The sequence below is a fragment of the Tenebrio molitor genome, chromosome 5 (genome assembly GCF_963966145.1).
Source record: "Tenebrio molitor chromosome 5, icTenMoli1.1, whole genome shotgun sequence".
Taxonomy (NCBI): domain Eukaryota; kingdom Metazoa; phylum Arthropoda; class Insecta; order Coleoptera; family Tenebrionidae; genus Tenebrio; species Tenebrio molitor.
In genome coordinates, this window is record NC_091050.1 from 4,968,818 (window position 1) to 4,990,170 (window position 21,353).

Genomic DNA, 21,353 nt, shown 5'->3' on the forward strand with positions numbered 1-21,353 from the left:
TTTATTTTAATTTTCTCTCTTTAAATTCGATATTAAGTGTACATGTGACTTACACTCGGTATTAATTTTTTACTATACAAGAAAAATTAGCTAAATTTAAACATGATTAAAAGAGTTTTCAGAAGACAATACAGACAATAATATTAATAAACGTAGTTAGGTTGGACAATATTTTTCAATAATTAACTTTTCATCATATATTCACAATTGTTCATGTTCGTGAAAAGGTCTCATTATTTATTACAAAGCAGAAGCTTCACAGTCTACGTTACAAAACCAAGAAATATTTAGCAAGAATAAAATGGGCCAGTAAGTCAAGGCACAAGGTTACGACGTGGTTAACTTTATATTACAATATGCACATGTAACTACAATTATTACAAATGTGTTATTTTGTTAGGAATTAAGCTGTGACGTTTCAGTACACTAAAAGTACATATACTGTTTAAAAAAAATTATTACATGAACACCTCTTTCATAATGCCAACAAAATTGCTCTTAATAATTCAGTGTTTTGTTTAACCAATCTGTAGTAGTGTTAACCAAAAAACACGTTTCAAAAAATTTCTATTGTACTTTATCACAGAATTCGTATTATTTTTGTATGTATTTGCAGACCCATTAAAACCATCTTAGTTTGACCAATTTCAATATCAAGTCATTATTAACATAAGCTAAAATACCATCAATGATCTTATATTTTAAAAAGGTTGAAAAACGTAAAGATGGTGGTCACCAACAGATGATTTTTTTAAAAGTACTGTATAAACTAGAAACCTTAAATTAAAGAGAAATTGCACTTACCGGTCCTTGACGCATTTGTATCTGTGGTGTAAGAGGCTGTTGCAAATACTGTGGATGCATGTGCATTCCTCCTGGAATTTGATTGGACATGTATACCAAATGTTCAGAAGGAACTGACTTGTTTTGCCCTAGATCATAAAGGCCTGGCATTGTAGAACTTGCTCCAATATAAGACATACTATTGGGAGGAGTACCAACTTTACTGTTGACTGGGTACTTCCATTTGTCATGATTCTGTAAAAAAAAAATCTTTATTAACGTCAAACAAAAACGTGCAATTAATTAAAAAATTTAATAAGAAACACTTATCAAACACATATTCCGTAACTTTAATTGAATATCTATTATTGAATATAAAATATACGGTCTATTAAAGTTTTCAATTTTAGACATTTTTTTATGAATTCACCAATTCGAAAAATAGCGTTCAACAAAACTGCCAAGGAAATTTTAGTGGTAGTTAAATAATATACATACAATAAATATTTGTTTTGTTTACTACAAGTACATTGTTACAAATCAGGACACTTAATAAATGTAAACCTTTTAAATAGTTAAAATACTTCGTGAACTGTACATAATACACATTTATTTATACATACTTACATCTAAATTTTAGATTATCTTTATGATCAGAATACCTTTTAAAAATCTAGAATATCATAATGTGAATGCATTACCAGAAACGTTTATTAACTTAATATGTCAAATACTTAAACAAAAGTAATAACAAAAGATCACACACTATGTGGCCAACATTTTATTTTGCAAGTATGTTGATGAAGCTGACTGTAAATTACGTCTCATTAAGCATAATTCTTAATAAAAATGCGTTTCTTGTTTACTTTTGACATTATATACAACTATGTTGTAAAATTATTATGAACTGCAATAATGGCACAGCCCAAAATACCATGTCTCATCATAAGTAATTTTTTTCCAACAGTAACACTGGTATTGTTATTTCAATACATATTGGATTGTCAGATAATAGAAGAAGTCACTATTCAATGCAATACTTCCATAACAATAAAAACTTTAAACATATTTATCTCAAAAAGTGATTTTTTGATATGCTTCCATTGTAGTAAAAAGTGATATAACGGGTGTTTTTTAAAATTTGGCGTCGAAGTTGGCGTTAAAGAGTTATCTATGCGGATAACGGATCACGGATCAGCTGTTTAAATTTTACGCTTTTACAACGCAAATTTCGACGCCAAATTTAAAAAGTCTGTTTATGTATTATTTTGTCAACTATGTTACAAATAATCAAAATTTCTTTATATTATTACGTACTGCAATATAATTTTTTGGCGTCCATTATTAAATGTACAGGTGTTTTCATTCATTTGCGTTCATAAAATAATTATGAAATTTTTGAGTCGGTACAGAAGCCTTAAAAAAAGTGCTATAGCGGTTCATTTTTTTCACGATTTGCGTTAAAAAAAAAGTGCCGTAGCGTGTAATTTTTTATGAACGCGAATGAATAAAAAAACCTTTGCATTTAATAACAGACGCCAAAAAAATGTTGTATGCAACTCGTTAGTAAAGTATCTGTTTATCTTTTTTTACTCGGCGGATTTGCGCACTCGCTTCGCTCGTGCGACAAATTTTCCTTCTCGTAAAAAAAGTATTACATACTTTACTCACTTGTTACATAAATAACTATTTATATATTTTGATGCAGTCCCAAAATCAACTTCTTTGTTGAAAGTCACAAAACATATTATCATTTTTCGCATTGTGGAATATTTTTCAAGAAATCTTTTTCAAGACTGTCACTTCGTTTTTCTCAAACAATTTAATCAAAAGGAAGTATTTAACCTTAAAAATAATAGATGATTGGTAAAAATGCATTTAAACAAAATGTTTTCATTCATCATGTAGTAGCAACAGTGTTGCTTAAATTATTATTTTAAAGGAAATTTAGTTTAAAAAAATATATAGGTATGTGCTTAATATATTTATCAAGCTTCATGTGACTCATATCTTACTTGATATATCTTTCAATTTATTAGTGCAGTAGATTTTAACACAATGCTGTTTATCCTCAATTGATTATAAAATATTAAAATTCAGACAACTAATTTTTCAATTGGTTGTCCACTTCAACCTCCAGCTCAACCAAAACATTCAAATAAAGAAGAAACACTAACATCTATAATACTGTCATCTCCGAGAGCCCAACGCAGTTGTTTTGGTCCAAATGATGGAAATTCTGGGTCTGGTGGTCGTTGAAACACATAACCAACTGCAGCATCATCCTGAGTGCGCTGAGGCCCTCTATCCATTTCCGCTTTTACAATTGCATCTCCTTCACCACTTCCCAACCACTTCATTGGTGTCACTAGAAGATGAAAATTTAGTAACAACAGTCGTCGCAAACTTAACTTTTAAAATCACCTTTAGCAGGATGGTAATTTTCATTAACGAGATTACTACCGTGGTTTCCTTAAATAAACGTACTTGGACAGTTTCACCAAGAAAACAATTATCAACGATAAAACAATAATACTATTTGTAATTAACTTTTAAACGCTGATTCATAATATTTGTTTTGCGATTTATGCAGACCACAATAAATTTATCTCTGCTTAATTATTTAGAAACACTACGTCGTTTAACTGTCAAAGCCAGTTGCATGTTTAACTTATTTGGATTAATTCCAGTACGAATTGTTAAATCGTATCTGTAGGAGTTGTTAATTAATTTCATTTTAGGCAAGTCATTTTTATTGGGGTTCGATGGGAGTGGAAATTATGACAGTTGTTTACCAAATGACATTTCAGATTCCCCGGTAACAAACAAATGGCGTTGACATCAACAACACAAAGAAAATCAATTGAAACTACGTAAAAAATAAATAAAACATTAATAATTATATTCATGAAACTACCTATTGTTGATGGATGGTTGCAGTATGCTTCAACAAAGTGTATTTTCTGAAATTTTTAATGTTCAGCAAGTCGGCGTCGGCTTTGTTAAGATTTTCTTAGGAGACACAAACACAATTTTCAATCGAGATTTATACACTATAACCGGATTCACAACACAAAATATTACCACTAACTATACAAGAAACTATTTACAATTTACAAAATGTACAAGATTCTCTGATTACGCCATTGATACAGCTTGATTTTGGTAGATTTAAAAATGACAGCAAATTCTGAATAAATCGCTCGCCATTTTATTTGTCGCCCGCGCACCTCAAAGCGGCTGTTCTTTTTGGGCGGGAAATTTAAACTTTCTCGATTGAAAATTATTCGGATTTCACTCCCATAAAACATGTGTTAAAAACATTTTATAATTAGAAAAGCGCTATTCATTGTTTTAATGTTAAAATCTGTAATTACATTTTACATTTTCAAAAATTAAAGTTTTATGTTATACAGAATTTATTGTAATGTGAACAACAATGTGCATAGAAATTTTGGTTATTTCGTATAGTAGGTATTTATGAACTACATAATTATAGTTCAGTATTAAATAATGAACAAGAACTATTCATATTTTATATAAATTATATTATAATTTATTTTTTATAATGAATAACGCGCAACACCATTTCATGTTAATTCCCTAATAAACTTAATGTATCTCTTTGTAATTATCTATAACATGTTCTAACCGCTTATCCATTATAAAATGTTACACCGATAATGCGTCTCATATTGTCAACAAATTTTCAATGCAAGATTGCAAAGAATTTTAAATACTACAGGTTAGATAGGTAGGTACAAATCGTCAAGCTAATTTTAAAGATTTTAAGCGATTTGGAGCCTTTAAGGGGCTCGTCGAAAAAAAAACGTTGTATTCAACTCGTTCGTGTGTCAATTGAGCTTTTTTGGCACTCGTGGGCCTTTAAAACGTGTTTCACTCGCGTTTTAAACTGGCCCAATCGTGCCAAAAAACCCCAATTTACACAAGAACTCGTCAAATAAACTACTATTCAATTACGTTTTTTCGCTATAGAAATACGTCCTTCCTTTTAAAATTGATTACAAAGAGTTTGATAATATGTAGTTATTTATTATACGAGTTTTATAAGACACCATTTTGTCGCACACGTTTTTTAGAGCACGAGGAGCGCAGCGACGAGTGCTATAAAGCAAACAAGTGCGACAAAATGGATTATAAAAGAGTATAATAAATTTAATTTTTTCTATTTTGCCCCTTGAATTTAAAAAAAGTTCAAAAAATGATGCTAGGAAAATTATATTTGGCAAATAGAAGGGTTGGTAACGCTGGTAAATAGACGAACAATTGTAAGTTTTGAATTTAAAGTGTGGTGAAATCACAGAGGTGAAATGCAGTGCAACAACTCACTATGAGTCACTGCCAACATTAAACATTTAAGTAAATAAATGTTCTTGAAACGCGTATCGAAAAGAGCTCCTTTTTGCAACCCGTTTGAGTGTTATCCTGACTGAGTTATAGGTGCAAAATAGAAAAATAGTTTTATGATTCATAAAAGAGCCTTTTTATTTTACATTATCTAAACTAAGTGATGATCAGTTTTGTAATTCGGATTTACTTACGTACTGGTATAGGAGTCTTAATATTAAAATTAAAAATTAATGTAAAGAAACTAAATTATTACAGAATCATTAGCGATACCACATATTAAAGAAATTAAAGAATCGATGTTCACTAAATTGTTTGTATTTAGACATTTTTTTTTAATTAAAAAAATATCAACTATGCAACCATCACACCGTTATGTATTACTTTATTTACTTTATTATTTTAAAGCTGTTTTTTAAAATATGTAATACTCTTTCTAATCGCTTTTTTGTGACGCCAATTCAGTCATTAACCCCTTGTGACCTTGCTGTTAATTGTTGTATTTTACAACCAGTCGTTTGATGATGTCGAGAACCGGAAAGAAGTTCCTGTCAAGACGTTATGCTTGAAATATATTTACATTGTCTTCTATTTTAAAACCATCTTATTTACATAGTATATGTACATATCTGATTTATAAAAAAAATATGTAGTATATTTTGCCAGAACTATGATCCCCATGCATACTTTTCTTTCTAACTGAAATAAGAATCACTAAAGATTTTTATTGTTATGGAAATTATTGTGTTCAGGATCTAAATAATAAAATTTCATTCGTTTTTCATTATTTTTAAAATTGTAATCAACTGATATTCATTCTTAAAAATAAATGTTTAAATTAAACATTTGTTTTTTAGCAAAAATACGTTTAATCCCAATACGTTGTTGAATCCCCAACTTAGCATCGTAGAACTAGGAACACATTACCTAAATATATTACCTATATTACCTGTATAATAATATTCATTTGTTTTCATTTGAGCACATAGAGTAAAGAGTATGTGAGACTTGTCAAAATTAGGATGTTATGGATGTCCACGTAATAAATTTAACCACCAATGATTCTCATTAAAATAAACATTTTTTGTATTTATCATTTTTCCGCAAATTCTTCAAAACAGAGTTAAAATGAAATATAATATGAACCCTAAAATTTATACTCGTTCATGTGTTTACTCATCCATTGATAACGCAGCAGGAAAAAAAAATCCTCGATTAAAATAGTCGAATGAAAAACAGTAAAAACAAAAAACCTGTAAAGTTTTTATCGCACAAGAACATTTTCACTCACTTTTCGTTTCAATTGATGACTATCCCATGAGCAAAATGTAAACATAATTAAATTTATTACGTGGACTTCAATAATACCCGGTGCATGAAACACAATTTCAAAATGACAAGACACAAACAAGCAATGCATATTGAATTCCAAAATGTATATTCCAGAAATTCTTTGACTACTAGTGACTATATTACTACAGATAGATGTCCTTAAAAAAATCTTTCATGAAATAATGACCTCTGCTTATTAAAAACTATTTTCCTTTCTTAACTAATTAAACCAAGTATTTATACATATATTACATTTAATTTTTATATTATTGTTTAAAACTAAATAGCGTAATATTGGTTGCATATATTAGACAAGCAAGTAAGTTACACTAAACACTAATAATTAAAAACTAAAAGTGATATAAAAACTAATATTTTCAAAAATATTTTAATCACGTATTAGGTTTTCACAGTATTCGTATATTCAACGTATAATTTGAGGTATTTCATTTTCATTTCATTTTACATATGTAATTATAATACCAGAATATGTACCTATAATCAGCGAGATAATAGAATATTATTTTTGTCTAAAATTTATAATTTTAGCACTACCACACTGTATTTTACGTAAGACTGTCAAATTGAAAATCTTATTAAAATATTTATTATATTTTATAGGGTATTTTTTGATTTTTAGGTAGGTATTTATCATTTTACTTTCAATAACAAAGTACACATTTTTAGAAGAATTTAGAATTAGTGATCACGATCACAACAATCAAATATTTATGTCACTGCCCACATCAATGTCATTTTCAATTATTATGAATGCGAAAATGTAGATGAGTATGCGTAAAATAAGTAGATTGTTGGATATTCCAAGGTTTTTACCACTAATTATACAAAATTATGTTTTTAAAGATTTAATTTGCATCAGTAACAGTTAACTTAGATCATTCTAACAAAACAAATGCTTTAGTGGGTCTGACCTGACCTTACTTTATTAAAAAAAATAGCACTACTCAACAATAGACTAAAAATCTAATTAAACATCGTATTTCAGGAGGTATCCAATTATAAAATTTTGCAACCTCCTGCGTGCATACCTGTTATTTTAAAATTATCTCCGCGCCACCGTAACGTCTCGCCAAAATACCACCTGAAATCCAACAAGTTGTTTTAACTATATGGTCGCTCTCCAGCAATTTTGTTGTTTATGTTGCAGTTGATCCTGAATCGCGTTAGCGATAGGAGCTGAGTACTTATACTGGAAAATAATATGTTCATACAAGTGTGTTTGTTTTTATTATTGCTAATTAAGTGTTATGGTTATCAAAGCGCATGGAATTCAGATCACAACGATCACAGAATCCCGCAAGATGTTATGGTAGACGTTGTGAACAACTTGGCTTTAAAACTATTATTGGCAAGTAGTTTGTTTATTGAATATTTTTTCTCACTTCGGTATATATCGATATATTTTGTTTTAATCTGTAATCGTTCTTTTGGTATTTTTTTCAGTAACAAAATTGAATAATGACTGTGCTATGCTGAAATAAACCATGATGATATTGTATACATATAAAGATTCTCATTTACGATGCACCTTTAAAAAAATATGTACTTTACATAAGAAACACAAATTGTCATTTCGTCAATTAATTCTGTCACCTAAGTTTTATTAATAAAATCTCGCATTCAATCGTGTGTAGATACTGGAACAAACTCAAATTAGTAAACGTGAGAAACGGATATGTTAATTATTTTTAAGCTGAAAGGTAGATATTATACTGTCAATTCTTCTCTTAAAACCACATTCAATCAAACAATTACATTTTTTAAGTTCACTAATTGGTGTTTTTTTCTAAATACCTATGTAAAAAAATGTACATTTAATGTGTCAACTTTTGTCATCTATTTTATTATAATTTCATTCGTTTTTTTGTTAAGTTTTGTAAAAAACGATTCCTTCATTAAAGTTCTTCCACTGACTGCGTTTCCTGTAATAATAATCTCGTCCAACAAGTATTTTCGGAATTTGATAATTAACGGGCAATAACAGCCAGACGAACTGACTAAAGTGACTGAAATGCGAACAGTTAGATTTGTCTTACAGAGAATCGAATCTGTCATTGACCTTTAAATTATAATTCTTACAGTAATAATAATCCCATAGATTATTTAAATAAAAACAATTTGAATGAGTCAGCAAATTGAATTCTCCTTTATGAAATGTTTAAGATCTTCATAACAATTAACGGTGAAATCGAGTCAATTTTTTTATGTTCATGTTTTTTATGCAGCAAATTCCATAATCACATTATAGTAATTTTTCGTTAGATTCACAATGAAGGCAACGATAACAATATTGCAATTTCTCCCTATGGTGCCTTAAGCGTTTTAGTTGCGCTCGAAGAAGGACTTCAAGGAAATGCTGCCAACGAAATTCAACGAGCTGCTCACATTCCTTCTGATATATCCGTTGTCCGAATAGGACTAAGAGACATTCACCGACATCTTAAAGTATGTAATACAACACTTTTAATTTTTTCCTTTAATTAAAAATTGCAGAGCTATTTCATCCCAGAAGAAGGTTTTCTATCTGGTTTAACTTTGAGTCATGATAATGTGACTCTACATCGCGAATATGAAGACATCCTCAGATTTTATGGATTCGATATAGATTCCTTTAACAGCGCACTTTACGCAGGTTTATTTACAACAGAACAATTCACCAGTACAACTGAGATACCAACAACTTCCACAGAAATTATCACAAGCACAACTGAAGTTCCCGTCAGTACAACAGAAATAAATTCGAGTACAATTGAAACCGCCTCTGGTGCAACTGAAACAAGCACAGTTGCCATTACAAGCACTGAAAATATATCAGAAAAAGAAGGAAACGATGAGATGACAACAGAAAGCACAAATGCAACGCCAACTGAAAGGGTAACACGGCCTGAGACATCCACCGCAGCTGTAGAAACTACAACTTCTACGACTAATGAAGAAACTACGTCTTACACGACTGAACAAAAAACTACTGAAATTCTTACTACATCGACTAGCACCGAAAACTCTGCCACGACATTAATGGCACTACTAATTGATAGTTCTACATTAAATATCATCGCCTCTACGGAAATGACACAGGCTACAGGCGTAACTTTTGCAGAACTGCCAAGTACTACTCCAACAATTACTCCTAACACAGAAACAACATCTTCAGAACTGTCGAGTACTACACATGAACTGATACAAACTACAGAACCTACATCTTCAGAATTGACAATTTCTACAAAAGAAGCAACGTTAACTACAGAATTAAGCACAGTCGAAATGACGTCCACAACAGAAGTAACAAGCACCACATTTGAAACAACTATGGTGTCTTCCATCCCTACAACAGCAACCGCAGAAGTCAATGTTTCTACTGAAAATGAAATGAATATTGAAAATTTTAGCGATGAAAAAATGGATAAACAAAATGATGTTGACATAATCGAAGATTCAGATGCAACGACTGATGATTTAGTAGAAATCATTGACCAACTGACCGAGTCAGTAGAAAAGATGAATGAAAGGGAAGAAACAACACAAATTATCGAAAAATCTGATCGTAATTCTGAATCACATAATTCAGCAATTTCAATTGAAGGTATCATAGATCTGAAACAAAATAATAATTATGATGAAATCAGTAAATATTCAAATAATTCCAGCAGTAATGATACTTTGCGTAGAAATACAAGGTCCCTTGTAGATTACATTATGGCGCGATATTACGATGATCATTTTATTACACAAAGACCTCCACCTTATAATTCGGAAAGTGATTTATTTTTTTTAATCAATGGAAAGTATCGGGAATACGGTATTAATTATATGACATACGATACTGTTTTACCGTTTTATTACATATCTCATCTAAATACTCTAGCTCTTCGGTTTCCACTAGACAGCTCAAAATATTACTTGTTGTTACTACTTCCCGAAAGTTCGCAAAACATTAACAAGTTAATTTGTGATATGAGATTGAATACGAGTTTAAAACATATTATAGACAATTTAAGGTATACGCATGTGAAAGCCATAATTCCCAGTTTTATGTTGAAAGGATATGTTATTTTAACGTCGTCTTTTCAAAGGGTGAGTTTTATTAAATAAGAAAAAATATATAGATATAGCAAAATTTTAGTTACGTAGGTTTATTTTATGGATATAAACTTTTTATCTTATTTAAAAGTAATGTGTTTTAGATGGGAATTGGACAAGTATTTGAGCCAAGACAGGCCGATTTCTCACCAATGACCGGTGATAAAGGTATTTACGTAACTAATATAGAACAAGCCATTACTGTCAACATACGAAATTACGTAGATCCAGTTACAATGAACAACAATAGTAAGTATTTGCTCTCTTTTAGTTAAAAGAAAAATTCATTAAGTAGCTCGTTTTAAAATTGTTCTCTAGGAATTGTTCACGCAATGAACCTTACACAAAAAAGTATTTAAATGACGCAACAAAACATTTAAATAGATGAAATGTCGCGGTATGTTCACACAATAATTGTTGGATAATTACAGATATTGTTTAGCTTAAACACTAACTAAGCTTGTCGAAATACAAAATGTTACATTAAGAAATTATGAGAGACATTTCGTTCTGTTCTAATGTTAAAATGAATGTTGGCCTAAATATGTATATATTAAGATGATAATATAAATATAAAATATATGCAAATACAATAACAAATTGTTCTTGTGTTCTAGAATATTTGCATCGAACGAATCCCGTGCTTTTTAAAGCGGATCATCCATTTCTCTATTTTGTCATCGATTCAGAAATCGACGTCACACTCATGGCGGGAAAAATTGTCAATCCACTCAACTCTAGAATTAGATGATAAAATATACATAATTCATTTGGTTACATGTATTTTATAAAAATAAATATTTATTACTCTAATATACGGTTATTGTATAATTTCCTTTTGTGGGTCTTATTCAAAATTCTATTTCTTTTTTTATTAATCATTAAACTTTGGAAATAGGAGTAGCAGTAGCAGGAGAACTTTGCACAACACAAGTTAAATAAAATCATGTAAAAGTACAGATAAGTATGTGCAATTTTTTAAACTTTCCAAGCAAAGTTGATTAGGTAAGTATGAGACAGACAAGAGAATTTTTTGGCGGCTGCTAGCATGTTTGGTAAGTGGGTAAAAAAGACTGCTATCAGTAAGATATTTGTTAGTTTTCATTGTGTAAGACTAAATACTTTCAAACTTGTTTTATTATTATTTAAAACTAATAATTATTTTATACAAGAAATTTAATAAATTAGTAAATAAAATAACTTTAGAAATAGTGCTAAGATTAAACTTTACATGAAGGCGCCGTGGCTTAGTTGGTTAAAGCGCCTGTCTAGTAAACAGGAGATCGCGAGTTCGAATCTCGCCGGGGCCTCACAAAACCTCTTTTTTTTAAATTACAATCACTAGAGTTAAGAAGTTAAAATATCTGCAGAACTTTTAAAGGCACCTGTACATTACATAAAACTAATACATAATCATTCTTTCCACATACATTTTTATTTATTGCTTTATTAATTTTCAATGCAAAAACTGAACTAATAGTGGAAACTCTATTCAGTGATAGATTTTAGGTTTTTTTTTTATTGCATTAAATCTGTAATAATAATAATAATACTTCTGCCTACTTTTTTTTATGTTCGAATGTAATGGTAATCACAGCTACCCAATTTAGAGCAGTGGTGTTAGTTTAATTTTCTAATTTTCTATTTAATCTGTAATTAATGAATAACATAAATTATGTTGATAAGCACTGCACTATTACTTGATAGTAATATCCGTAATAGTGTATGTACTCCGGCAAAATTGCCGTGCCGCCGGGTGGAGGTGGGATACGGAAAAATTGAATCTCTTTCGCTATTGTTCAAGTTGATCGTAGAAAAAATAGTGTACTGGCGTCGCCTCGTTGTTAAAAATTATTTTAATATGTATTATGTAATTACTAATTATGTTTTCAAAAACGGCTTCATCAGATCACGTGAGGAAACAAAAGCTAAGAAACTCTTAATGACAGTATTAAAAAGCAATACAACATGATACACATTTTTAATACATCAAGTTAGTTTACATCATCATTTTCAAAATTATCACTGAGACATGTTTTATTAAATAAGATAAAATTCAACCAATAATGATATCCTATATATACGAAGCAATCGGAAATCTTTTCGGAGTCGAAAGACCACCTGAAGAACTTGGAGATCCTATTGACTTTGAACCTGGCATCTTGTTAGACAGCGGAATATCGTGGATTTATGTAAGCTGGTGTGTAATTTCTTTGAATTTTTTTCAATTACATATAAATTCCAGATTTTTAGAAAATTCCTGATTCCAATTGAACTACGAACATCTAAATTGTGTCCTTCTAACTGCGAATGTGAACGTTACGGAAAATGTAAAACGTAATTAGTTAAATTAACAAATTAACTAGTTTTCATCAAGTTCGTCAGTGTAATGCTTTTGAAGCAGCATCAACATGAATCTTACATCTAATAAATACTAAACCGAAAATTTTGTGAGTGAACAATTATTTCTAGGTTGAATTGGTTGAATTAAACAGTGAGATTCTTAAATTACATACATTACCGGGTTTTGCAACCAAAAAATAATCTCGTACCGTAAAAAATAATAAAAATATTATTTGACAATAACCTCGAATTTGCGAAAGTTCTAGTTTAATTTACTGTAAACAATATCGTACCTACAGAGTAGATTGTACCTATGTATGCAGTTTTTCTTTTAAACCGTAGCGTTAAAATTACGTATACGGAAGAGCCTCTAACCTCCATAAATCTAATATATATATATTCGTATGAAGAAAATTACAATTAAAATTCGAAATTCATAAAATAATTATGGTAAATTATATGTTTTTAATTTGTTGTAGCCAATTTAGGGCGTCTTCGGTAAGTAGATGTAGTTTGGAGAAACCTTGCTGGAATTTAGTAAGGGGACATTCTTCCAAAATGTGTTGGATGGTTTCTTTTTCTGCACCGCATTCACAAGAAGGGTTTTCACGAATGTTCCAGTGAAACAACATATTATTGCATTTGCCATGCCCGGTTCTAAAACGATTTAATTTACACCAGATTTTCCTAGGTAGGTCAAATCCCGGAAGTTGTTTTGTAGGATCCTCAATTAGATTTTTATTGAAAATATCTACGTCTTGCCAGGCTGCTTTCCAATAGTCAGATTTGGAAAATGGTTCCATGAGAAATTCTTCTTTCCAAAGTGGTTTACGCGATTTTAATCTAAAGGGTGGTAAATTTGCCATGTCTTGTGTTATGGAGTACATGTTCGGTGAATTTTGAAATTTATCCCAAATTCGTTTTGTTACGTATTTTCATAAATCTAATTAGCAAACACCTTTACACGGGAGGATTTTGCTAAGGATCTGATCCGTCGCAGATAAAGTCGGTTCAAAATTCCGCTCATGTAGGTATGAGCAAGCCGACTCTGGCCCCCTGTGCGTTTGAAATCCTACGAACCATACCCTACGAATCTGGTGCGTGATGATCACTCACTAACGTGTATTACCTAAGTCGCAATCGGTCCCAACTAATTTTTAAAAATTTCACTTTGCTATTTTTCAGATGCTCTTACTACATGGATTTAAAGTTCAAACATTTACGTTTCTCAGTTCCTCATAGGAATTTACTTTTTCGAAACACGGAACTTGAAAAAAGCGACTTATATTAAAATATGTTTGGAAACACATGTCTCTGAGATTAAATTGAACGTGGTACCGTTAGTAGTTCCTACATTTAATAAAAAACAAAACACAATTTTAGAGTAAGTGGAGTTCTTCGATTTATGAAGATGATCAAGAACTATATCTAAAGCTTGTTTGACACGATGCTAAATTTTGTAGAAAATTTGTTAGAAAATGAGAGAGACCCTTGATCAGGACCAATGAACGATCAGGATCATAGTCTGTCTTTGTCAGATCCTGATCGTTCATTGGTCCTCTCTCACTTTCTAACAAATTTTCTACAAAATTTAGCATCGTGTCAAACAGCCTTAAGTTACCGACGTTCACCACAAAAATTCGCCGGTCTTTTAAAACTGCTAAAACACCAACGGATTCGACCATTTCGACCCACATGGATACATCCACGAAGTTTTGAAACTCGATTGAGGAGTATTTGCCGGGTGCGGTACCTTTTTTGAAGGTTAGCAATGGAGGCTTCGATGGGGATGGTGCGCGTGTCTTGATGGACTCGGCTGCTCGTGTGCCTCTACAAGAGTCGAATGAGCACCTGTACTCGAATTTTATTTTTAGCTTTTCGTAGAATGTTTATTTAGAATGATCGGGGATAAAGCGGGATAAAGTTTAGTTTTCATCATAAAGGATTATCTATTAATATTAATATTAACCAGTTACTGATCTCGCCAAGAACAACAAAATTGTTATGTACCATTTTTTCGGAATATAATTTTCATTTCAGTATTTTACCTCGTATACCTCCCCATAAATTAACAAGCTGACTGACCCAATGACAGTGACCGTGAAATAATAGTTTTTTCTACTCTCATGTTTAAAATCGCATTTATAGCATATGTTTCCATAACGCTAAGTGATCTTTTAAATACACCTTGACAAACTGTGACTTTGAGCGCTTTAGTCACGAGGTGAAGTTAGCAACAGGCTTTTTAGTCACGGTCTAAAGTTAGCTCCAGTCATTTTAATCAAAAAATCAAGTTAAAAGTTGTCATGTGTCAATTGACGTTTATCAGTTTCGAATTTTATGTTCAAATTAACGTTTAATAAAGAAATTACTGTGTGCAACTCGTTTATAAACTTCTCTAGACACTCGTTTATTAAACACTCGCTCCGCTACACTCCGCTCGTGCCTAAAAAAAATTCGTGACCAAACTGCCGTTTATAATACATAGTATATTAAAACATGAGTTTTATAAAACTTATATTAAGACACGAGTCAGATTTGCAGCACGACTGCTGCAAGCAGGAGTGCCTGTAAATGACGAGCGCTCTTAAGTTTTATAAAACGAATTTTTTATGCTATTTTTTCTAATTTGCATATTAAATACATGTTTTTTTACAAATAAAATCAAAGATTACATTTTACAAACATTAAAAAATAAAACAAATAACAAATAAGTCTTGTGGATAAACTTACCTCCTCGGCCTAATCCTAATATAACAAGGTCCCTAATTTAAATTACGTATAATTTTCATTTCGCATGCGCAGTCGTCTTCTTCAAACATTTGACAGTAGGATTGTAAAAAATTCAACTGTCAAATTTATGTAACAAAAAGAAAAAACTTTTAAAAAACTGATTTTGTGATTTATTTGTCTGCAAAATTCACTTAACCATGTATTCATGTAAGGTGGGTGGTTTTAATGTTGTACTGTTGCACATGTAGGTTAAGGAGGATATTTCAGTTTTTCAAAACTTTGCTGGTACCAGCAGCAGCACTGGTAGCTGAAGAAAAATATAAATCAGACTCTCAGAAAAAACCCAATTTATGCAGACCGAGTGATTTGCCAATTTATGTTCCTGAGCCACCACCAACAACAGCACATGAACCAGAACCTACTGTTCCCAGCTACATAGAAAATAGTTTTGCAACAGTTAGGGAGCAAGTTACTAAAGTTTATAAAGAAGTAAAGGCATACCAGAGGGTTGGAGTTGATTATGTTGAACAAAGCAAAGATAATGCAGAATGTACATAAGTTTATTTACCATATGTAAGATTTAATAGCAAAACATTGTAGGGTTGCTTAAGTATTTGAGGCAAGAAGATAACACAACACCAAAAGCTGGTGCTATAGCTATTGGTGGTTTGACAGGATTTATTTTTGGATTAAGGGGTAGATTTATCAAACGAACGATATATACTGCTACAGGAGCTTTAGGAATGGCTGCGGTATGTTATCCAAAAGAAGCATCAGAATATTCCCAAATTGCAATTGCTGAAGCAAGAAGATATGCCACAATTGCATATAATTTTGCTTATGGAGGTAGGCAATAGTAAAAAATGTTAATTAAAATCAAGTGAAAATGATTTTTTACCAATTATTAATTTATATGTTTCAAGTTAAAAAGGATGATCCCCCATTGGAACTTCCATCTTTACCAAAAATTCCTTTAAGCTTTTCAGAAGCTTGGGATACACTGTCCAAATCAGCTTCATCTCTTGTTTCAGGAGGTGAAACAGAGACTCAGGTAAAACAAACTGAAGCTCAAATTTTAAGTGGTGATGAAGTAACAGAAATAGATGCTCAAGCAATTATTTCTAAAACACATGAATCTACCTCACAATCTTGTCATTGTCCAATAGGAGCTTGCCTTGGACATCATGAGGAAAACAATGTTTCTTGATTTTACAATTAATTTTTTTTAAATTCTGCATTAAAATGTAACTGATTGATAAATTATAGCTGCCAATGGTAATCAATCTGTTTTAATATTTTTATGAGATTTTAGTTACTGATTTTTATTCTGCACTTTTTAATATTTTATTTTTTGTTTGTTTCAGAATGCTAAAATTACAGAAAAGGAAAAACAACTTTGAAGCTCTGTAAATAAATGTAAAGCTTGTACTAATAATCAAACAATATAAAATATTGTGCATTATGTTTATTACTTTGTCATTTCAAATTAAAATAGGAATTTAATTCACTATGATTTTATTGAAAAATAAAATAGCTGCTGTCAACAGCAACAAATACCTACAAATCAGGATTGAAAAAATGGATTAACACAATAAGTGACTAATTTTTGCTTATGACTATTTTAACAATATCAGTTTAAAATATTTTATTGAACATCACAAATGCATTATCACCTAGCAAAACATTCAAATTAGTTGCATACTGTCAAACATATTTTTCTAATCCAAATAAAACTAATTGAATGTTCAGAATTTAAATAAAAAATCGTATGCAAATTCCCATGAAAGTTATGGTAAATCCCACATATCTAGCAACATTTGTAACATATCTATAGCAACATAAAACAATTGCTATAGTTATAACAAATAATGCACCCGTCGTTTCCTTATAGATATATTAAATTCCATTTTACAATTGAATGATTTATAAAGTTGAACTGTATTGTCTGTTCCAGCATGATTTTTTAAAACCTAATGCTATTTTATTGTGCTGGAATGGATAATACCACATAGCTATGTTTTAATCTCTACCTATGTACAGCAACAAATTAGAATAAATACTTAGGTGTATACATAAAATAACAAAAAAAAAATAACTGTTGAAAATAAAAACAAATTTCTTTTTAATATAATCTTATTTTATATTTAGAAAATATAAATCAACAGAATAAGATTACTTTACTTTATATGGTGTCATTATTCCTTCCATCTTAACTTGATTCTTAGATGCCATTCTTTTAAGAACAGTACTTCTTGTGGAATATTTAGAGGACTGATTATATGTTTGTTGCAATTTAGTGGCTAATTCAAAATCTGCCTTTTCTTGTAATGATCGCTTAACAATTTCTTCATTCACAAAACTTTTACTTGGTTGTTTCAGAGTATCATTTTTCTTTAAACTATTGTTAGAATTGTTTATTAAAAAATTAAAATTATCTGCACTGCATTTATCTTTACACTGGTGAGTATCACATAAATTTGTCAACTCAATATTACTGATTTCTTTTGATTCTTCTAATTGAGTTTTAACAGGTTTATCAGCTTTAATTTTTTTCTTAGATTTGTTCTCAGACTTCTCAAACCTTCGTTTGGTAGAGGTAATAAGAACATTATCTTGCATTAAAGATTTCATATCAATATTTTCTTTTTTACAAGTATCCATTTTTTCACCTGACAACATTGGGGAACACAATCTTGCAAAAGCTGATTCCAAAGAGTTGATATTGATTTGATTTTGGCCACTAGGTGCACTAAAATTTTTTTTTCTTTAAACCTGATCAAATAAAAGCAAATATACTTACACTATTTTAGCATTAATGTTAACATTTGGCTTTTTGGTAGGAACTTTAATTGGGGCTAATCCTTCTGATGGTGGGTTATGGCGGTAATCAATAGGTTTAAAATATAAACATTCTGACTCAATACTGTTACTTCTATCATTTAATGTTTCAGATTCTGTTATTTTCTGTATTCTTTTATTCTTTTTTTGAAGTAAAGTTTGAGATTCATTGACACTTTTTGTGGTATCTTTTGAGCTTATTTCCTGACATAAAATTCTACAAGTGTATTCTTTTGTTGCAAAATTATTCATAAAAGCATTAGCGCGTTTTTTATTCTTTTCAGAATTTACCAATGTTTCATTATTACACTGTGAAAGTGAATTTACAAGACCTGTTGTTTTTTTCAGATGTCCTGCTGATGTTGATGCAACCGAATTTAGCTGTTCTTTAAATTTATTTTCCATTTTCTTGTTATGTTTAGTAGTCTGTAAGTCATTTTGATGCTGATTGTTAATTATTTCCTCTTTACTTTTGATCAATTTATCGCTTTTATTATTAAGCAGTATTCTGTATTTTTCTAAAAACATAAAATAACGATTCTGTTTATGAACTGTTAGGTTATGTTCCTTTGTTTTCTTACCTTCCATACAGTTTTCATCAACACCTTTTAATTTATCCAGAACTTGTAAGGGAAACTGGTTTTGAATTGCTTGCCAAAAAGACTCGTTTATTAACTTTTTAGATTTTCTAGCAGATCTGAGCCATGAACCAACCCTCACACTACAGAGGGGACAAACAAAATTCGCATTCTGTGTTGTCGTTTCAAAACACGAAGAGCAAAATCCATGACTGCACGGAAGGGTTATCGGCTTAATTAAAATACTTCGACAAATTGGACAAATCACGTCGTTTGTAGTTAGTTTTTTATAATCCACCTTATTTACTTTTGCACGTCTAGGAGCCATGTTTTATTTACTTCGTAGATTTTATTTTCGACATTTGACATTTAATCAATGTTACCACATTAAAAAAGTAAAACTGTCAATTTTACGTCATACAAATGTGTCAAATTAAATGTCAATGCCACATTCACATTTGCAAGCTAGTGGAACGTACCATCTCTGATAAAGGTTATAACCTTATAACAGGGATTTGTATTACAAGTAATGAAGGTTTGTCATTTAATTATATCATTATTTAAGAAACAAATTTTTAACTCAGGCAAATAAATTTTCAAATGGATGCGTTACTGCATAGAGATGATTGGAGTTTGTCCCCCATCAGCATTGATCTTATTGAACCAAAGTTATATCTAGGAGGATTATCAGCAGCCAAAGATATACATACTCTTACAAAGCATAAAATAACACATATATTAACAATTGATACATGCCCTCTTCCTCGGAAAATTTTGGAATTAAAACATGTAACTACAAAGTATATTCAGCTTTCTGATCAACCAAAAGAAGATTTATTAAGCCACCTTGATGATACTGAGGCTTTCATATTAGAGGGGATATCTAAAGGAGCAGTATTAGTTCATTGTTATTTTGGTGTTTCAAGAAGTGCTACTGTAATTATAGCTTATATTATGAAAAAATATCACCTGAGTTACAAGGAAGCTTTTGAAAAAGTAAAAATAAAAAGAAGTATAGTTTACCCAAATCAAGGATTTGTATCTCAGTTAATTTTGTATAAAGAAATGGGATATAAAATAGATCAAAACAATATGAAATATAAAATCTTTAGATTAAACATTGCAGCAAATCAAGTAAGGAAAGTAAAAATTTTGCCACAGGAGTTCATGGATTTGATAAAATTTGATCCAGGATTGACTCAGACTCATCCAGAACCAAATGTTTATCGTTGCAAAAAATGTCGAAGGGTATTGGCATGTGAATCTAATCTTATTACTCATAAAATTAGTAATGAAATTTGTACAAAAACCTATTTTATTGAACCTTTGGCTTGGATGAATGTTACTCAAAATATTCAAGACAAATTGTATTGTCCTAAATGCAATACTAAAGTTGGATCCTTCAGTTGGATTATGGGATGCCAATGCCCTTGTGGAATTCAAGTAGCTCCAGCTTTTTATTTGACACCATCCAAAGTAGATTTTACCAATGTTGTAAAAAATGTTGAAATGACATTCTAAGTACCTGAACTTTAATTGAAACTAAATTTATTTTATATGTTTTATAATTATTTTTATAAATCATATAAGTATTTAAACGTCTTCCAGTAATTGTATAATTTTTTTTTTTGTATGCTGGAAATATCGGAAATGTGAGGCGTTTTATTTACATCATTAATATTTCATATGATCCTTTGTTTATACATTTCAGTTTATTAAAAGCATTTTATTATAAAAATGTCGATGTATAGGTATATTGGGTATATTGTGACAAATATTGTGATATTCCACCAAATTGTAGATGCAGATGTAGGTATGTGTTACGTGTAAATAAAAAAAAGTATTAAAACGAACATGTATGTAATGTATAAATGGACTATGTTGCCACTTCTAATTACCTACCGTTTTAGAATAAGTTGCGTCTTTTGCTTTAGTATGATTGCGTGCTATACATTGAAAGTTAATTTGTGGATAATGGATTGTACGCTAGTACAATCTGGACTAGTTTTACTGGACAGGTATTATATTATTATAAAGAAAGGCGTTAAGTAAAACGTTTAGAGCATAATATAAATAAGGCACGGCAATATAGATGATTTTGATTCATTTTTTGAAAAGGTGTACCGTGTGTAATAATTGTGTATCGTGTTACACTGAATTTATTGTTTTTTAAGTACATATAACATTTTTATTGTATAATATGTATTAAATCATTGTTGATATTATTTAATGTATAAAATTTATAAATAAAATAAATTTATTTTTTAAAATGTATTG

At 30.3% G+C, this 21,353-nt stretch overlaps 5 protein-coding genes, 1 long non-coding RNA gene and 1 other non-coding gene across 18 annotated transcripts in view; 5 read left to right on the forward strand and 2 right to left on the reverse strand.

Moving 5' to 3' along the window:
* The window catches only part of LOC138131951 (maternal protein pumilio-like), a 55,614-nt gene extending 51,603 nt beyond the window's left edge, over window positions 1–4,011 (reverse strand). For 4 of the 7 annotated variants that reach the window (XM_069049240.1, XM_069049237.1, XM_069049238.1 and 1 more), the window contains exons 1-3: window positions 3,701–4,011; window positions 2,961–3,151; window positions 805–1,038 (exon numbers count right to left, since the gene is read on the reverse strand). In XM_069049240.1, the coding sequence (XP_068905341.1) occupies window positions 805–1,038; window positions 2,961–3,143 (417 nt within the window). In that variant the 5' untranslated portion in view covers window positions 3,144–3,151; window positions 3,701–4,011. Of the gene's footprint in view, window positions 1–804; window positions 1,039–2,960; window positions 3,152–3,207; window positions 3,256–3,700 lie in introns of all 7 variants that reach the window. The other 3 variants (XM_069049236.1, XM_069049239.1, XM_069049241.1) reach the window with 3 other exon arrangements.
* A 3,393-nt stretch (window positions 4,012–7,404) lies between these two features.
* Window positions 7,405–11,397, forward strand: LOC138131544 (uncharacterized). Its single transcript, XM_069048608.1, has 5 exons — window positions 7,405–7,852; window positions 8,767–8,949; window positions 8,998–10,578; window positions 10,689–10,833; window positions 11,202–11,397. The coding sequence occupies exons 1-5, from the start codon at window positions 7,706–7,708 to the stop codon at window positions 11,333–11,335; spliced, it is 2,190 nt and encodes a 729-aa protein (XP_068904709.1). The 5' UTR covers window positions 7,405–7,705; the 3' UTR covers window positions 11,336–11,397.
* A 423-nt stretch (window positions 11,398–11,820) lies between these two features.
* Window positions 11,821–11,894, forward strand: TRNAT-AGU (transfer RNA threonine (anticodon AGU)). The gene has a single exon. It is a non-coding gene; the product is annotated as a tRNA-Thr (tRNA).
* Window positions 11,895–12,464: 570 nt separating this feature from the next.
* On the forward strand, window positions 12,465–13,030 carry LOC138131406 (uncharacterized). Its single transcript, XR_011159801.1, has 2 exons — window positions 12,465–12,776; window positions 12,830–13,030. It is a non-coding gene; the product is annotated as an uncharacterized lncRNA (long non-coding RNA).
* A 2,697-nt stretch (window positions 13,031–15,727) lies between these two features.
* Mic26-27 (MICOS subunit 26/27) lies at window positions 15,728–17,167 on the forward strand. Of its 5 annotated transcripts, none has more exons than XR_011159894.1 (5): window positions 15,728–15,872; window positions 15,928–16,210; window positions 16,261–16,506; window positions 16,584–16,935; window positions 17,025–17,122. XR_011159894.1 is itself a non-coding variant. In XM_069048966.1 (5 exons), the coding sequence occupies exons 1-5, from the start codon at window positions 15,858–15,860 to the stop codon at window positions 17,058–17,060; spliced, it is 708 nt and encodes a 235-aa protein (XP_068905067.1). In that variant the 5' UTR covers window positions 15,728–15,857; the 3' UTR covers window positions 17,061–17,167. The 5 variants fall into 5 exon arrangements, 3 of the variants coding, with proteins under 3 accessions (XP_068905067.1, XP_068905069.1, XP_068905066.1); XR_011159895.1 differs by having other exon boundaries at window positions 16,692–16,935; XM_069048966.1 differs by having other exon boundaries at window positions 16,584–16,711; window positions 17,025–17,167.
* LOC138131763 (E3 ubiquitin-protein ligase RNF168-like) lies at window positions 17,159–19,404 on the reverse strand. Its single transcript, XM_069048961.1, has 3 exons — window positions 19,080–19,404; window positions 18,461–19,016; window positions 17,159–18,409 (listed from the first exon to the last, which is right to left on the reverse strand). The coding sequence occupies exons 1-3, from the start codon at window positions 19,402–19,404 to the stop codon at window positions 17,833–17,835; spliced, it is 1,458 nt and encodes a 485-aa protein (XP_068905062.1). The 3' UTR covers window positions 17,159–17,832.
* A 63-nt stretch (window positions 19,405–19,467) lies between these two features.
* On the forward strand, window positions 19,468–21,350 carry LOC138131765 (dual specificity protein phosphatase MPK-4-like). Of its 2 annotated transcripts, none has more exons than XM_069048963.1 (2): window positions 19,468–19,602; window positions 19,661–21,350. In XM_069048963.1, the coding sequence occupies exon 2, from the start codon at window positions 19,677–19,679 to the stop codon at window positions 20,595–20,597; it is 921 nt and encodes a 306-aa protein (XP_068905064.1). In that variant the 5' UTR covers window positions 19,468–19,602; window positions 19,661–19,676; the 3' UTR covers window positions 20,598–21,350. The 2 variants fall into 2 exon arrangements, with proteins under 2 accessions (XP_068905064.1, XP_068905065.1); XM_069048964.1 differs by having other exon boundaries at window positions 19,509–19,602; window positions 19,642–21,350.
* The last annotated feature ends 3 nt before the right edge of the window (window positions 21,351–21,353 follow it).

Coding starts and splice junctions, on each gene's coding strand:
- LOC138131544 (XM_069048608.1), top strand. CDS start 7,706: ATGTTCATACAAGTGTGTTTGTTTTTATTATTGCTAATTAAGTGTTAT. Junction 7,853..8,766: donor TGGCTTTAAAACTATTATTG/GCAAGTAGTTTG, acceptor ATTTTTCGTTAG/ATTCACAATGAAGGCAACGA. Junction 10,834..11,201: donor AGTTACAATGAACAACAATA/GTAAGTATTTGC, acceptor CTTGTGTTCTAG/AATATTTGCATCGAACGAAT.
- Mic26-27 (XM_069048965.1), top strand. Junction 16,211..16,260: donor AAGCAAAGATAATGCAGAAT/GTACATAAGTTT, acceptor AAAACATTGTAG/GGTTGCTTAAGTATTTGAGG. Junction 16,507..16,583: donor ATATAATTTTGCTTATGGAG/GTAGGCAATAGT, acceptor ATATGTTTCAAG/TTAAAAAGGATGATCCCCCA.
- LOC138131763 (XM_069048961.1), bottom strand. CDS start 19,404: ATGGCTCCTAGACGTGCAAAAGTAAATAAGGTGGATTATAAAAAACTA. Junction 19,017..19,079: donor TGATGAAAACTGTATGGAAG/GTAAGAAAACAA, acceptor TTATGTTTTTAG/AAAAATACAGAATACTGCTT. Junction 18,410..18,460: donor AACATTAATGCTAAAATAGT/GTAAGTATATTT, acceptor AAAAAATTTTAG/TGCACCTAGTGGCCAAAATC.
- LOC138131765 (XM_069048963.1), top strand. CDS start 19,677: ATGGATGCGTTACTGCATAGAGATGATTGGAGTTTGTCCCCCATCAGC.